The sequence below is a fragment of the Lampetra fluviatilis genome, chromosome 37, assembly GCF_964198595.1.
Source record: "Lampetra fluviatilis chromosome 37, kcLamFluv1.1, whole genome shotgun sequence".
In the NCBI taxonomy this organism is placed as follows: domain Eukaryota; kingdom Metazoa; phylum Chordata; class Hyperoartia; order Petromyzontiformes; family Petromyzontidae; genus Lampetra; species Lampetra fluviatilis.
In genome coordinates this window covers 3,205,031-3,222,116 of record NC_136311.1, presented here as the reverse complement: position 1 = coordinate 3,222,116, position 17,086 = coordinate 3,205,031, and the positions used below count along the sequence as shown (strand labels likewise).

General features: G+C 51.7%; 1 protein-coding gene across 2 annotated transcripts in view; it reads left to right on the top strand.

Moving 5' to 3' along the window:
• The first annotated feature begins 1,314 nt into the window (after positions 1-1,314).
• Positions 1,315-17,086, top strand: part of SVOP (SV2 related protein) — a 35,204-nt gene continuing 19,432 nt past the window's right edge. Inside the window, exons 1-2 of one of the 2 annotated variants that reach the window (XM_078873600.1) lie at positions 1,315-1,674; positions 2,929-3,065. In XM_078873600.1, coding sequence (XP_078729726.1) covers positions 1,640-1,674; positions 2,929-3,065 — 172 coding nt within the window. In that variant the 5' untranslated portion in view covers positions 1,315-1,639. Of the gene's footprint in view, positions 1,675-2,928; positions 3,066-14,716; positions 14,858-17,086 lie in introns of those variants that run through there. The other variant, XM_078873601.1, reaches the window with a different exon arrangement.

Here is a 17,086-nt window from a genome sequence, read left to right as displayed (position 1 = left end):
CCTAGCTCAACGCACCACCACCGTCATCATCACCGCTACCCTCACCATCACCACCACCACCACCGCCATCACTGTCACCGCTATCAGCACCCGTGCCCGGGGTTGAAGCCGACGCTGCCCTGGCCGAGCCCGTGGGGCGTGGGGTCGGGTCGCGAGCGACGAGGGGTCGTTCTCCCCCAAGCCCGCCACAGATGCCCATTGCCAAGGGGAACCGGTAGCGGGGCAAAGGTAACGCGGCTAGGGTAACGCAGCCATAGCAACGGGGCTATGGTAACGGCGCTAGGGTAACGTAGCAAGGGTAACGGGGATATGGTAAAGGGGCTGTGGTAACGCAATCAGGGTAATGGGGCCAGGGTCACGGGACCAGGGTAACTGGGCCAGGGTAACTGGGTCAGGGTCACGGGACCAGGGTAACGGGGCTAGGGTAACGGGGCCAGGGTAACGGGGCCAGGGTAACGGGGCCAGGGTAACTGGGCCAGGGTAACAGTACCAGGGTAACGGGGCCAGGGTAACTGGACCAGGGTAACGGGACCAGGGTAACTGGGCCAGGGTAACTGGGTCAGGGTCACGGGACCAGGGTCACGGGACCAGGGTAACGGGGCCAGGGTAACGGGGCCAGGGTAACTGGGCCAGGGTAACAGTACCAGGGTAACGGGGCCAGGGTAACTGGACCAGGGTAACGGGACCAGGGTAACGGGGCCAGGGTAACGGGGCCAGGGTAACGGGGCCAGGGTAACGGCGCCAGGGTAACGGGGCCATGGTAACGGTACCAGGGTAACGGGGCCAGGGTAACGGTACCAGGGTAACGGGGCCAGGGTAACGGGGCCAGGGTAACTGGACCAGGGTAACGGGGCCAGGGTAACTGGACCAGGGTAACGGCGCCAGGGTAACGGGGCCATGGTAACGGTACCAGGCTAACGGGGCCAGGGTAACTGGACCAGGCTAACGGGGCCAGGGTAACTGGACCAGGGTAACGGGGCCAAGGTAACGGGACCAGGCTAACGGGGCCTGGGTAACGGGACCAGGGTAACGGGGCCGGGATAACTGGACCAGGGTAACTCTGACCAGGGTGACTCTGACCAGGGTAACTGGACCAGGCTAACGGTGCCAGGCTAACGGCGAGGGAGCAGCCCACGTCTCCCCCTGCAGGGCACGGCGAGCGCTGCCGCTGCGGGCGATCGGGGACGGGGCACAACGCCGATTCACGACGGGGGCCTCGATTCGCGTGCCGCTCTCGCACACCGGGGAATCGAATCGCAGCCTCGGAATCGAATCCGCTTCTACCGTGGAGTCGACGGCGCGCGGCTCGTCGAATCGCGGCGCCTCGCGATGCGGAGAGCCGCTGTCCGAGGTGCTGAACGGAGCCGCCGCAGCCGCCGCGGCTGCTGCTCCTGCTGCTGCTGGTGCTGAAACAGCTGATCGTCAAACCCGCTCCTCCTGCTGCTGATTCTGCTGCGGCTGCTGATTCTCATTTTGCGGCAGGAACCGAAGCAGCGGGGGACCCTCGAGGCAGACGTCTCCCTCCTGCCTCCCTCCCTCGCTCACCCCCACCCCCCCCCCCCCCTTGGTGCTGAAGAGCCCGCGGCTCCGTGCGCCCCGCGTCTCCGACAATGAGGAACCACTGCGGCCAGGCCTGAAGATGGAGGACGACTTCTTTCAGCTCAAGCAGCTGCCGTGAGTCACGCGCCCAGCGGGTTGCCAGGTTCTGGGGGTCCCAGGTTCAGGGCCGCGGGTTTAGAGATTGCAGATGTCGGGTTACCCGGCTTTCGGGGTGCATAGTTTGGGGTCCCGGATTTGGGGGTCTCAGGTTTGGGGTCCTGGGTTATGGTTTCCCAGATTTGGGGTCGCGGGTTCGAGGTATGGGGTGCTGGATTTTGGGGTTAGGGTTGCCATTAGAGATAGGGGTTAGGGTTTGGGATTAGGGTCGTGGTTAGCGAGCTGGGGCCCTGAGTTCTGAGCCTCGCCGAATCGTGATGACATGCGGCGAGTGCGGGACTGAGAGTGTGAGTCGCTCCCAGAGCCTCGGCTTTCACGGCAACGACGGCTGAGCCGAGGTCAAAGAGAGAGCCGGGATCAGTGCAGGGAGCTGGGATCAACGAGACAGCCGGGGTCAGTAGATGGGAGCTGGGGTCAATGAGAGAGCCGGGGTCAGTGGATGGGAGCTGGGGTCAACGAGACAGCCGGGGTCAGTGGATGGGAGCTGGGGTCAACGAGACAGCCGGGGTCAGTGCAGGGAGCTGGGGTCAGTGGGGGGAGGTCACCGAGGCACGGGTTGTCTGGTCGGACAATGACGGGGCTCGTGTCGCCATCTACTCGTGGCAGCACGTGAGCTGCATGTGGCCACACTGCGCGCGATGGTCAGGCGTGTGGGCAGGTGTGTGGGCAGGTGTGTGGGCAGGTGTGTGGGCAGGTGTATGGGCAGGTATGCGGGCAGGTGTGCGGGCAGGTGTGTGGGCAGGTGTGTGGGCAGGTGTGTGGGCAGGTGTGTGGGCCGGTGTGTGCGCAGGTGTGTGGGCAGGTGTGTGGGCAGGTGTGCGGGCAGGTGTGTGGGCAGGTGTGTGGGCAGATGTGTGACACGAATGGGGAGCGGTGGTGCTGTGGTTGTCGTGCTGCGCTACAAACCTGGCGACCCGAGTTCTATTGGCGCTCAGGGCCAACCACAGTTATGATTATCTGAAACAGTCCTGGAACTCCCCTAGGTCGACTCAGCCTCAACCAAGTACCTGGTGCGATGTGTAAACATCACCACGAGGGAGACAGAGGAAGCCAGGCGTGGTGCTGGCCACCCACCCAGTCCCTAGTAGCACCGATGAAGGCCATGCCGGCCTTCATAGGTGCTACTCGCTAACAGCACTTGCCCCGACAGTCTGCAAGGGAATTACGGGGGGAGAGTTCCATTTGTCTCCTACTCGATGCGTATGTTTGCAGGGTGGTCAAGTTCCGGCGCACGGGGGAGAGCGAATTCTCGATCGAGGACGAGGTGGAGATCGAGGGCTTAGGGGATGGTCTCGAACCCGTGGAGCTGGGGGCCAGCGTGCCCAAGGAGTTCGCCAACCCCACCGATGGTACCCTCACCAGCTCACTCACCAGCTCACTCACCATCCCACTCACTATCTCACTCAGCAGCTCACTCACCAGCTAACTCACCATCTCACTCACCAGCTCACTCACCATCTCACTCGCCTGCTCACTCACCAGCTCACTCAGCAGCTCACTCACCATCTCACTCACCATCTCACTCACCAGCTCACTCACCATCTCACTCGCCTGCTCACTCACCAGCCCACTCACCATCTCACTCAGCAACTAACTCACCATCTCACTCACCATCTCACTTACCAGCTCACTCACCAGCTCACTCAGCAGCTAACTCACCAGCTCACTCACCATCTCACTCACCAGCTCACCCACCCGTTCACTCACCATCTCACTCACCATCTCACTCACCAGCTCACTCACCATCTCACTCAGCATCTTACTCAGCAACTAATTCACCGTCTCACTCACCAGCTCACTCGCCAGCTCACTCACCATCTCACTCACCAGCTCACTCAGCAGCTAACTCACCAGCTCACTCACCATCTCACTCACCAGCTCACTCACCAGCTCACTCACCATCTCACTCACCATCTCACTCACCATCTCACTCACCAGCCCACTCACCATCTCACTCAGCAGCTCACTCAGCAGCTCACTCAGTAGCTCACTCACCAGCTCACTCACCGTCTCACTCACCGTCTCACTCACCAGCTCACTCACCATCTCACTCACCAGCCCACTCACCAGCTCACTCAGCAGCTCACTCACCATCTCACTCACCAGCTCACTCACCAGCTCACTCACCAGCCCACTCACCAGCTCACTCACCATCTCACTCACCATCTCACTCACCAGCCCACTCACCAGCTCACTCACCAGCTCACTCACCATCTCACTCACCGTCTCACTCACCAGCTCACTCACCATCTCACTCACCAGCCCACTCAGCAGCTCACTCACCAGATCACTCACCAGCCCACTCACCAGCCCACTCACCAGCCCACTCACCAGCTCACTCACCATCTCACTCACCATCTCACTCACCAGCTCACTCACCAGCTCACTCATCAGCTCACTCACCATCTACCAGCTCACTCACCATCTCACTCACCATCTCACTCACAAGCTCACTCACCAGCTCACTCACCAGCTCACTCACCAGCCCACTCACCCGCCCACTCACCAGCTCACTCACCAGCCCACTCACCAGCCCACTCACCAGCTCACTCACCAGCTCACTCACCAGCTCACTCACCAACTCACTCACCACCACACTCACCATCTCACTCACCATCTCAATCACTCACCAGCTCACTCACCAGCTCACTCACCAGCTCACTCACAAGCTCACTCACAAGCTCACTCGCCAACCCACTCACCATCTCACTCACCATCTCACTCACCATCTCACTCACCATCTCACTCACCATCTCACTCACCAACCCACTCACCAGCTCACTCACCAGCTCACTCACCAGCTCACCCACCCGTTCACTCACCATCTCACTCACCATCTCACTCACCAGCTCACTCACCATCTCACTCAGCATCTCACTCAGCAACTAATTCACCGTCTCACTCACCAGCTCACTCGCCAGCTCACTCACCATCTCACTCACCAGCTCACTCAGCAGCTAACTCACCAGCTCACTCACCATCTCACTCACCAGCTCACTCACCAGCTCACTCACCATCTCACTCACCATCTCACTCACCATCTCACTCACCATCTCACTCAGCAGCTCACTCAGCAGCTCACTCAGCAGCTCACTCACCAGCTCACTCACCGTCTCACTCACCGTCTCACTCACCAGCTCACTCACCATCTCACTAACCAGCCCACTCACCAGCTCACTCAGCAGCTCACTCACCATCTCACTCACCAGCTCACTCACCAGCTCACTCACCAGCCCACTCACCAGCTCACTCACCATCTCACTCACCATCTCACTCAACAGCCCACTCACCAGCTCACTCACCAGCTCACTCACCATCTCACTCACCGTCTCACTCACCAGCTCACTCACCATCTCACTCACCAGCCCACTCAGCAGCTCACTCACCAGATCACTCACCAGCCCACTCACCAGCCCACTCACCAGCCCACTCACCAGCTCACTCACCATCTCACTCACCATCTCACTCACCAGCTCACTCACCAGCTCACTCATCAGCTCACTCACCATCTACCAGCTCACTCACCATCTCACTCACCATCTCACTCACAAGCTCACTCACCAGCTCACTCACCAGCTCACTCACCAGCCCACTCACCCGCCCACTCACCAGCTCACTCACCAGCCCACTCACCAGCCCACTCACCAGCTCACTCACCAGCTCACTCACCAGCTCACTCACCACCACACTCACCATCTCACTCACCATCTCAATCACTCACCAGCTCACTCACCAGCTCACTCACCAGCTCACTCACAAGCTCACTCACAAGCTCACTCGCCAACCCACTCACCATCTCACTCACCATCTCACTCACCATCTCACTCACCATCTCACTCACCAACCCACTCACCAGCTCACTCACCAGCTCACTCACCATCTACCAGCTCACTCACCATCTCACTCACCATCTCACTCACCATCTCACTCACAAGCTCACTCACCAGCTCACTCACAAGCTCACTCACCAACCCACTCGCCAGCTCACACCTCAATATCTAATACCGCGTGGGAAGGAACAGAGGTTCCGACGCGAATCGCAAAAAGCGATTATAATCTAGCCATGAATTAAATTTCCCATTCTCAAGCCACTGCTGTATGAAGACCTCCCCACGTCGTGTTGGTCATTGAGGTTGTTTTGACCATACTTCACCACGCCGGCTCAGCGTGGGTTGTCACCGGACCGATCACGCTATCTCGCGCTACTGATGTTAGCCGTGACCGGCAATCATCGAACTCAGACCACTGCTGCTCCATGGTGACGGCGAGTAAACCCACTGGTGGTGACGTACTTTTATAGGTGGGGGTCAACGTGGGGGAAGGGGGGCTCAGACGCCACGCGCACGGTGATGCAGTGACCCCAGTACCAGCGCATTCCACGCTCCTTGCAGAGGTTCACGGTGAGAATGAAGCGGCCGCCCTGGTGAATATGCTGGATGCTAGCGGTGATCATGCTTCGCGCCGTCCGACTCACGGTGGGACGTTCAGAGCACCCTGATGTCGTTCGCTCGACCAGGCCACTGTGTGCCGGCGTGAGGCTGGACAATCGAAGTAAAGTGTTTTTGTTTCACCAAGTAAGGGCCCCACTGAGTTACGTAGCTTTTTTTTCAGAAGCGACCTGCCCACAAATGATAGCTCAACGAAGCGTCCTATCGTGTGAGAATTAATAACAGCCAAATATTCTAAACGCGTGGTTCTAAATGTGGAGGGAAAATCCGGAGCCCCCGGAGAAAAATCCACGCGACCACGGGGAGAACATGCAAACCCCAAATATACAACAGGCGTCGGGGTTGGGATCGAACTGACGACCTCCTGTATACCAGGCGAGGGCGTTAACATCTCGCCACGGCGGCGTCCTTATAACCAAACTCACAAATGACACCGCAGATGACTCAATTGGGATCACACACAGCAGCAGCGGCAGCAGCAGTCATCACCCGCTGCTACTGGCAGCAGACTCATGCCCCAGATCACTCGTAAAAAGCAGGCTCTCTCACCTTGATAATAGTTTTTTTACCCTTTTATCTGGCAACAAAACGGACACCTTTTTTTACGAGGAGTCATGTTTGCATAGACGGCAATACCTGCAGCCATAATGCAAACAAAAAACACAACTCTGATAATGATAAGCACTGTCCTTGAAGTTGATTGGTCCACACCCGAGACATCTTTCCTTATAGCCTAGTCTCACATGGGTTGGACCAGATGACGCCAAAAGGCGCACAACTCAAAGACAATGCACCATCAGAGCATGAGAGCTCGGGGTAAGCATTTACACCATTGGAACCTCATTTGCCAGTAAAAAATATGATAATTGTTTTTTTTACCCTTTTATCTGGCAACAAAACTGACACCTTTTTTTTACGAGGCGTCATGTTTGCATAGACCACAATACCTGCAGTCGGAATGCAAACTTCTCTCGCCTTGCTCGCTGGAGTTCTCGCCTGCTTTTTAGAACGTCAACTTTAGCTCCTTGAAACTTCGAGTGCGACCACTCGCGGCCCTGCCGCAAGAGGGCGCTGTTGGCTAATAGGTCAGGGCACCTCCTACCCGATCTGCAGTGACTCAGTGACGAAAGAGACCTCAATTTGCCCGGGTCAGAGGGTCAGATTCAGATTTTTTTGGAATAATCAGAGGAGCCCCCTTCCTGCCGTACTGGAATCGCCCCTCCGCCTTCGTCTGCTGCTACTGGGCGAAGACACCGGAGGCAACCCAGGACCACGCTGAAGGGACGAGCTAGAGTCTGTGTATAGTAGTGTATAGTGTAGTGTCTAGTGTAGTGTATAGTGTAGTGTATAGTAGTGTATAGTGTAGTGTATAGTGTAGTGTATAGTAGTGTATAGTGTAGTGTATAGTAGTGTATAGTGTAGTGTATAGTGTAGTGTATAGTGTAGTGTATAGTAGTGTATAGTGTAGTAGTGTACAGTGTAGTAGTGTATAGTGTAGTGTATAGTGTAGTGTATAGCGTAGTGTATAGTGTAGTGTATAGTAGTATATAGTGTAGTGTATAGTGTAGTGTATAGTAGTGTATAGTGTAGTGTATAGTAGTGCATAGTGTAGTGTATAGTGTAGTGTATAGCGTAGTGTATAGTGTAGTGTATAGTAGTATATAGTGTAGTGTATAGTGTAGTGTATAGTGTAGTGTATAGTAGTGTATAGTGTAGTGTATAGTGTAGTGTATAGTGTAGTGTATAGTAGTATATAGTGTAGTGTATAGTGTAGTGTATAGTAGTGTATAGTGTAGTGTATAGTAGTGTATAGTGTAGTATATAGTGTATCGTAGTGTATAGTGTAGTGTATAGTGTATAGTAGTGTATAGTGTAGTGTATAGTGTAGTGTATAGTAGTGTATAGTGTAGTGTATAGTGTAGTATATCGTAGTGTATAGTAGTGTATAGTGTAGTGTATAGTGTAGTGTATAGTAGTGTATAGTGTAGTGTATAGTAGTGTATAGTGTAGTGTATAGTGTAGTGTATAGTGTAGTGTATCGTAGTGTATAGTGTAGGGTATAGTGTAGTGTATAGTGTAGTGTATAGCGTAGTCTATAGTAGTGTATAGTGTAGTGTATAGTAGTGTATAGTGTAGTGTATAGTGTAGTGTATAGTAGTGTATAGTGTAGTGTATAGTGTAGTGTATAGTGTAGTGTATCGTAGTGTATAGTGTAGGGTATAGTGTAGTGTATAGTGTAGTGTATAGTAGTGTATAGTGTAGTGTATAGTGTAGTGTATAGTAGTGTATAGTGTAGTGTGTAGTGGTGTATAGTGTAGTGTATAGTGTAGTGTATAGTGTAGTGTATAGTAGTGTATAGTGTAGTATATAGTGTAGTGTATCGTAGTGTATAGTGTAGTGTATAGTGTATAGTAGTGTATAGTGTAGTGTATAGTGTAGTGTATAGTAGTGTATAGTGTAGTGTATAGTGTAGTATATCGTAGTGTATAGTAGTGTATAGTGTAGTGTATAGTGTAGTGTATAGTAGTGTATAGTGTAGTGTATAGTAGTGTATAGTGTAGTGTATAGTGTAGTGTATAGTGTAGTGTATCGTAGTGTATAGTGTAGGGTATAGTGTAGTGTATAGTGTAGTGTATAGCGTAGTCTATAGTAGTGTATAGTGTAGTGTATAGTAGTGTATAGTGTAGTGTATAGTGTAGTGTATAGTAGTGTATAGTGTAGTGTATAGTGTAGTGTATAGTGTAGTGTATCGTAGTGTATAGTGTAGGGTATAGTGTAGTGTATAGTGTAGTGTATAGTAGTGTATAGTGTAGTGTATAGTGTAGTGTATAGTAGTGTATAGTGTAGTGTGTAGTGGTGTATAGTGTAGTGTATAGTGTAGTGTATAGTGTAGTGTATAGTAGTGTATAGTGTAGTGTATAGTAGTGTATAGTGCAGTGTATAGTGTAGTGTATAGTGTAGTGTATAGCATAGTGTATAGTGTAGTGTATAGTAGTGTATATTGTAGTGTATAGTGGTGTATAGTGTAGTGTATAGTGTAGTGTATAGTGTAGTGTATAGTAGTGTATAGTGTAGTATATAGTGTAGTGTATCGTAGTGTATAGTGTAGTGTATAGTGTATAGTAGTGTATAGTGTAGTGTATAGTGTAGTGTATAGTAGTGTATAGTGTAGTGTATAGTGTAGTATATCGTAGTGTATAGTAGTGTATAGTGTAGTGTATAGTGTAGTGTATAGTAGTGTATAGTGTAGTGTATAGTAGTGTATAGTGTAGTGTATAGTGTAGTGTATAGTGTAGTGTATCGTAGTGTATAGTGTAGGGTATAGTGTAGTGTATAGTGTAGTGTATAGCGTAGTCTATAGTAGTGTATAGTGTAGTGTATAGTAGTGTATAGTGTAGTGTATAGTGTAGTGTATAGTAGTGTATAGTGTAGTGTATAGTGTAGTGTATAGTGTAGTGTATCGTAGTGTATAGTGTAGGGTATAGTGTAGTGTATAGTGTAGTGTATAGTAGTGTATAGTGTAGTGTATAGTGTAGTGTATAGTAGTGTATAGTGTAGTGTGTAGTGGTGTATAGTGTAGTGTATAGTGTAGTGTATAGTGTAGTGTATAGTAGTGTATAGTGTAGTGTATAGTAGTGTATAGTGCAGTGTATAGTGTAGTGTATAGTGTAGTGTATAGCATAGTGTATAGTGTAGTGTATAGTAGTGTATATTGTAGTGTATAGTGGTGTATAGTGTAGTGTATAGTAGTGTATAGTGTAGTGTATAGTAGTGTATAGTGTAATGTATAGTAGTGTATAGTGTAGTGTATAGTGTAGTGTATAGTAGTGCATAGTGTAGTGCATAGTAGTATGTAGTGCAGTGTATAGTGTAGTGTATAGTGGTGTATAGTGTAGTGTATAGTGTAGTGTATCGTGGTGTATAGTGTGGTGTATAGTGTAGTGTATAGTGTAGTGTATAGTAGTGTATAGTGTAGTGTATAGTGTAGTGTATAGTGTAGTGTATAGTAGTGTATATTGTAGTGTATAGTAGTGTATAGTGTAGTAGTGTATAGTGTAGTGTATAGTGTAGTGTATAGTAGTGTATAGTGTAGTGTATAGTGTAGTGTATAGTAGTGTTTAGTGTAGTGTATAGTGTAGTGTATAGTGTAGTGTATGGTAGTGTATATAGTAGTGTATATTGTAGTGTATAGTAGTGTATAGTGTAGTAGTGTACAGCAGTGTATAGTGTAGTAGAAAATAGTAGTGTAAAGTGTAGTGTATAGTAGTGTATCGTGTAGTTTTGTATAGTCGTGTATCGTGGTGTATAGTAGTGTATAGTGTAGTGTATAGTAGTGTATAGTGTAGTGTATAGTGGTGGAGTGTATAGTGTAGTGTATAGTAGTGTATAGTGTAGTAGTGTATAGTAGTGTATAGCGTAGTGTATAGTAGTGTATAGTGTAGTAGTGTATAGTAGTTTATAGTGTAGTGTATAGTAGTGTATAGTGTAGTCTATAGTGTAGTGTATAGTAGTGTATAGTGGTGTGTAGTAGTGTATTGTAGTGTATAGTGTAGTAGTGTATAGTGTAGTGTATAGTGTAGTGTATAGTGTAGTAGTGTGTAGTAGTGTATTGTAGTGTATAGTGTAGTGTATATTAGTGTAGTAGTGTAAAGTGTAGTGTATAGTAGTGTATCGTGTAGTTTTGTATAGTCGTGTATCGTGGTGTATAGTAGTGTATAGTGTAGTGTATAGTGTAGTAGTTTATAGTAGTGTATAGTGTAGTGCATAGTGTAGTGTATAGTAGTGTAATGTATAGTGTAGTTTTGTATAGTAGTGTTTCGTGGTGTATAGTAGTGTAGTGTATAGTAGTGTATAGTAGTGTATAGTGTAGTCGTGTATAGTGTAGTAGTTTATAGTAGTGTATAGTGTAGTGTATAGTAGTGTATAGTGTAGTAGTGTATAGTAGTGTATAGCGTAGTGTATAGTAGTGTATAGTGTAGTAGTGTATAGTAGTTTATAGTGTAGTGTATAGTAGTGTATAGTGTAGTGTATAGTAGTGTATAGTGGTGTGTAGTAGTGTATTGTAGTGTATAGTGTAGTAGTGTATAGTGTAGTGTATAGTGTAGTGTATAGTGTAGTAGTGTGTAGTAGTGTATTGTAGTGTATAGTGTAGTGTATATTAGTGTATAGTGTAGTAGTGTATAGTAGTGTATAGTGTAGTGTATAGTGTAGTGTATAGTAGTGTATGTTGTAGTAGTGTGTAGTAGTGTATAGTAGTGTATAATGTAGTAGTGTGTAGTAATGTATAGTGTAGTGTATAGTAGTGTATAGTAGTGTATAGTAGTGTATAGTGTAGTAGTGCATAGTAGTGTATAGTGTAGTGTATTGTAGTGTATAGTGTAGTGTATAGTGTAGTGTATAGTAGTGTATGTTGTAGTAGTGTGTAGTAGTGTATAGTAGTGTATAGTGTAGTGTATTGTAGTGTATAGTGTAGTGTATAGTGTAGTGTATAGTAGTGTATGTTGTAGTAGTGTGTAGTAGTGTATAGTAGTGTATAGTGTAGTAGTGTGTAGTAATGTATAGTGTAGTGTATAGTAGTGTATAGTAGTGTATAGTGTAGTAGTGTATAGTAGTGTATAGTGTAGTGTATAGTAGTGTATAGTGTAGTGTATAGTGTAGTGTATAGTGTAGTAGTGTATAGTAGTGTATAGTGTAGTGTATAGTGTAGTGTATAGTAGTGTATAGTAGTGTATAGTGTAGTAGTGTATAGTAGTGTATAGTGTAGTGTATAGTAGTGTATAGTGTAGTGTATAGTAGTGTATAGTAGTGTATAGTGTAGTATTGTGTAGTAGTGTAGTGTATAATGTAGTGTATAGTAGTGTATGGTGTAGTCTCGTATAGTAATGTAGAGCTAGAGTCTGTCGCCAGGCAAAGGGGGTTCTGGAGCGCCCGACTCAGCACGCTGCTGCCGCCACCGCAACCATCAGCAGGACAAGCGGACTGAGACACGAACAGACGAATCCGATGATCTATGGCGCTCTTTGTCGCAGATGTCCAGAGCGGGGCGGGTCAACGAGTTACATCAGCAAGGTGACCTTTAAAATCAGATTAATCTGCCTTTAGTTTTGTAACGAATGTGATGTATAAATAACAACGCGTGGTTGTGTGTGGAGCCCGCGTGCCCGGTCACCGCATGCCTAAGTAGGTTTTGTTCGGCGGGATAGAGGGGGCTAAATGAGAGCGGTACTGGCTAGGGAAGAGATGGAGCGATGTGGTACAGGAGGACGTGGAGCTGAGTGGACTTGCCGATGACGGGTACCAGCGGTATCAAGATCGGCCTCTGTGGAGGAGGCTCGTGAAGGACGCTGCTACTGGACAGTTGGAGGCAGTAGCCCTCCAGCAACAACGGAGGGCAGAGGAGCGACGCTCACAACAACGAGCGGGGCGCCGGGTAGCTAAAGCACAGCAAATCGGCACAGTAGGGGGCGTAGGTGGTGCATCAGCCAGTCATCTGAGCCAGTCGACCCATGGCACCTGGGGGTCTGTCCCGTGACCTCCTGCAAGCGGGCGTTCGACACTTTCACGTGGCCTTAAAGTGCACCTAGCCTGGCACAAGCGCTGTGGTGACGTCGCCGCCACTCAGTGGCTAATGGCGCTTGTTGTTGTTGTGGCCAAGCTGCGAGCCGCGCGGTGCCCCGCATACCCCCACGTGTGCCGCTCCCGTGACGTAGTTCTGAGGCTCGTGATGTGCCCCGAGCTGATTACGCCGCAGAGGGATTCAAACACATTCCTGCGGAGGGAGCTGGTCAGAACGTTGGGTTGCTCGGTCAATGGCGTGCAGGGTCAACGGCGGCGTCGTGTATTCCGCAAATATGCCCGACTGTGAGGGCGGGCACAAGCCGGCGTGAGTTGGTTAAACGTTGAGTCTTAGAAGGGCACCACGGGGTGACCAGCCCCTCCCCACCCAGCCCCCCCCACCCAGCCCCTCCCCACCCAGCCCCACCCCTCCCACCCCTACCCAGCCCCACCCTCCCCACCCAGCCCCACCCCACCCAGCCCCTCCCCACTCTCCCCACCCAGCCCCTCCCCACCCTCCCCTCCCCACCCAGCCCCTCCCCACCCTCCCCTCTCCACCCAGCCCCACCCCTCCCATTTTTGGATGAACGACGGACGGACGGACACAATAATCCCCTGTGGGCTGGTGGAACCAGGTGGTTCCTCCCAGTAATATTCAGCTTTGGTTTGTGTTTTATGTAATTTTTGTTTCGATCACTTCGCGTGAACGTAGTGGTTTTTGTTACGATTGCTCTTCAAGTCACGGCTGTTCTTCAATTTCTTATTTTTATTTGTTTTGCTTTCGATCATTGCGGCGAACCGGGTCGGTCGTGAGAAAGTCAGATTCTACACCAGGGGTGGGGAACCTTTTTTCTGCCAAGGGCCATTTGGATATTTATAACATCATTCGCGGGCCATACAAAATTATCAACTTAAAAATGTGCCTGTTATATTTGGTCAAACATCTAATTATCTCACCCCTAATGTGATGGCTGGAACTGCTTCTCTTTGACAAGGCGTGTGATGTTAGCTGGTGTTGATGACGTTGCTGCTACTCGCAACTGCTTTTCCAGGTTTGCTCCGAGATTTATTGAATTTCGAGTCCCGCCCGCGGTTGCCTTGACAGGTCCACACCAAATGATTTCGCGGGGCCCTATACGACCCGCGGGCTGGACGTTCCCCACCCCTGTTCTACACGAACTCTCTCGCGTGCTCACACGGAATGCAGTGCGCTGGGACCGCCCTCGGCTTGGCATCGTCTCTCCCCGAGGCCGCGGGGAGTCAACGCCGCTGCCTCTGCCGACTCAGTCTCGGCCGAGTCGGCGTGTGCCCTGCGGCCACGTCGCCTGGCCACGTCGCCTGGCCCGGGACATCACCGCCCGGTTCCACAAAAACCGCGCTGCAGCTCACAGCCACGCGGATCCAGGGAGGAGGAGGAGGAGAGGGGGGGGGGCAAGGTGGGGGTAGGGGGCTATTCGAGTGTTTGCCTCCACGGAGTCTTAACAAGTGGAGAGGGGGGGGGGGCAATAGTCACCCCCCCTGCCCCCCTGTGGCACCACCTGGGGGGACCTCCTCCCCCTACCATGCACCGGGAGCCCCCCCCCGCCCTTCCTGCAGCCCCCCACTCAAGCGGCAGTGCCCCCCCCCACTGTGCAGTCCACGTCCCCTCGTACCAACGCGGGGAAGGGCGAGGGGGTGCAATAGGGGCGGGGCGGAGGTGAGAGGGGGAGGGTGGGGGCGAGCCCCTCCCCCCCATCCCCCCCCCATCCTCCCCTCCCACGTGGCGTGAGTCTGCGGGCTTAATCTCAAACGTACAGAACAGCACGGATTAAACATCTCCGGTGTCAGACGATTTCTTTTCAAAACATTTTGCGAATATCCACCCGGCCACCCAGAGAGAGAGAGAGGGGCGCACCTCGTCCACACGTCTCCCCGCTCGTCACCCCGCGGACTCCCACGCCGCGCGACGACACGTGTCGCAGTGCTGCTGGTGCTGCTGCTGCTGCTGGTGGTGACAGCGGCGCGCGTTGTCGACACAGACAGAGGGCATCTCTCATCCCCTCGCCGCCAGCTCCCCGGGGGATCAGGCCGGGGGGGGGACCGACTGTGACGGGGTTCTTGGACCCGGTCGGGATTGCCGATGTCTGCTGCCGTCCCAGGTAGGGCAGCTTCGATCGCGTCGTCGTCGTCCGCCAATGAAGAGGGGACCCCCCCGGGGACTCGATGGGTTCATAATGGCCCGGTCGGACCCCCCCCCCCCCACCACCGCCGAGCGCCTGGGTTCGAGCCCAGCGGCTGGGCGTCTCTCTCGGGCGGATCGTAATGTCTGGGCTCAGGGACTTTGACCCAGCACGGCTCAGAATCCTGACTCAGTCCCATGTTGCGGGTCTCTGAGTGAGGGAGTGGGGGACGGTTGGGGTTGGGTCACAATGGCTGTCAGAGGCGCTGACAAGAAGCCAGGGTTGCATCCCCGGTTTCTGGGCCGTTTTAGGCGTCGCGATTTGGTAGTCTCAGCTCCACCGCGTACCGCAATGGGACAACGCAACACGGGTCGGAGTGTCCCGACAACCGCCAAGGTGGCAGGAGAGCGACGCGGGATCGTGAACCCACCCACAGGTGTCGCTCCTGCGCAGAGCGAAACACGGCGCGGTTTGAACCGAGGCTGTGGAAGTCCATCACATCTCGCGGTGTCCATGTAAGCCACGGGGCATCGCGAGGACAATCGTGACGCGTCTAGCGGCAGCGTGTTCGCTCGCTCGCTCGCCTCTTGTAGTCGAGGGTTTTCGCGGTTCGAACAAAATAAAACCGGTGGCCGTCCCGGCTAATACCGCGGGCGCATTGACCGTAAACGTGGTAGGCGCCGTCTAGATTGAAAGCTTTCGTGACTGCAGGAATCCATACTCTTTGGTTCTTTCGGTAAAGTCACGTAGATAGAAAATAAAATAAATCACGAGGTTTCGGGCGCAACACAAGCGTCCGTGTGTTGCGCCCGAAACGTCGTGATTTATTTTATTTTATACCGACGTGACTTTACCGAAAGAACCAAAGCGTGTGGTAGGCGCCGTCCGCTACACGGGTGGGCGTCGAAGATCCCCGTGGCGTCATTCGCAAGAGCGAGGCCACACTGTGCGCCGACGCCACGGTGCCAAAATGGGCAACATTTCCCAAGATCCCCCCCGACTGCAAAACCGTGGCGGGGGACCCCCCTGAAAAGGAGTCAGGGGACTCGGTGAGGCACTCACGAGTGGACGAGCGTTGCACATCAACATCAAATGTCAAAGGACACGGACAAACTCGCCGGACGGGGCGGACTACCGGCATACCGAGGGCATCGGGACACGGGGGGGGGGACGCCCCCCCCCCTTTGCACCGCATACTCCTCCCCCCGCCCCTTGGGGAGTCGTGGCCCCCTCCACTGCCCTCCCCCAGGGGGTCTTATTGCTCTCTGCTGAGTCAGCGCAGGGAGACACGGGGACGGCCACGTGTGGCTCGGATGGGTCGCGTGCACGATGAGTACACGCCTCTGAGCGCGCGCGCGCGTGTGTGTGGGGAGCGGTGGTGCAGTGGTTAGCGAGCTGCGCTACGAACTTGGCCACCCATGCTCGTGACCAACACCGGTGACGATTATCCGAACCGGTTCTGGGCCTCCCTTAGATCGACTCATCCTCAAATGAGTACCTGCTGCGCTGTGTAAACATCGTCTCTAGGGAGACAAAGGCGGTCGGGCGTGGTGCTGACCACCTGCCCCCTTGTGCGCCGTTCTGGCCTGCATAGGTGCTCGCTAACAGAACTTTCCCCAACAGTCTGTGAAGGCTCCATGTGGAATGTGTGTCTTTGTTTTGCCTGTCTGTTCTACTCTTATAGTGTTCCATAAACCAACTCAAGACATCGGATGTCCCCCTGTGGGGTCACGCCGCCGTCGCCATCCCAGAATCTCAGCCAGATCCGAAAGGACGCTGACGAGCAGTGGAAGAGCGCAGATATCGAGAATGAACACCTCGTTTGAGACCCCACACAGCGCAACCTCCTGGCTCTGGCACTCCTCGTGGAACCATCAGCCGCATCAGGACATCAACAGGCTGCGGCGCACATGGCCTTCCAAGGCCGTAGCCATGGAGTCAACTTTGGGGGGGGGACCAAATCTTCCAGGGGTGTCTGGGGGTCCACCCCCAGAAAAAAAATCTAAATTTTTAAATTAATTTCCTGGTATTTCCTGCCTAAACTTTTTTTTTTAATTCACGAACACATAGGATTGACTTTGTGTTTATTTTTAACAATAATGTCTAATAGTGCATTGTATTACATTGCTCTGGTTTTTTTTACCATTTCTTGTTTCATTGTATGTAATGGCAGAGATGAGGGATTTATCAAGTACAACCATAACCACA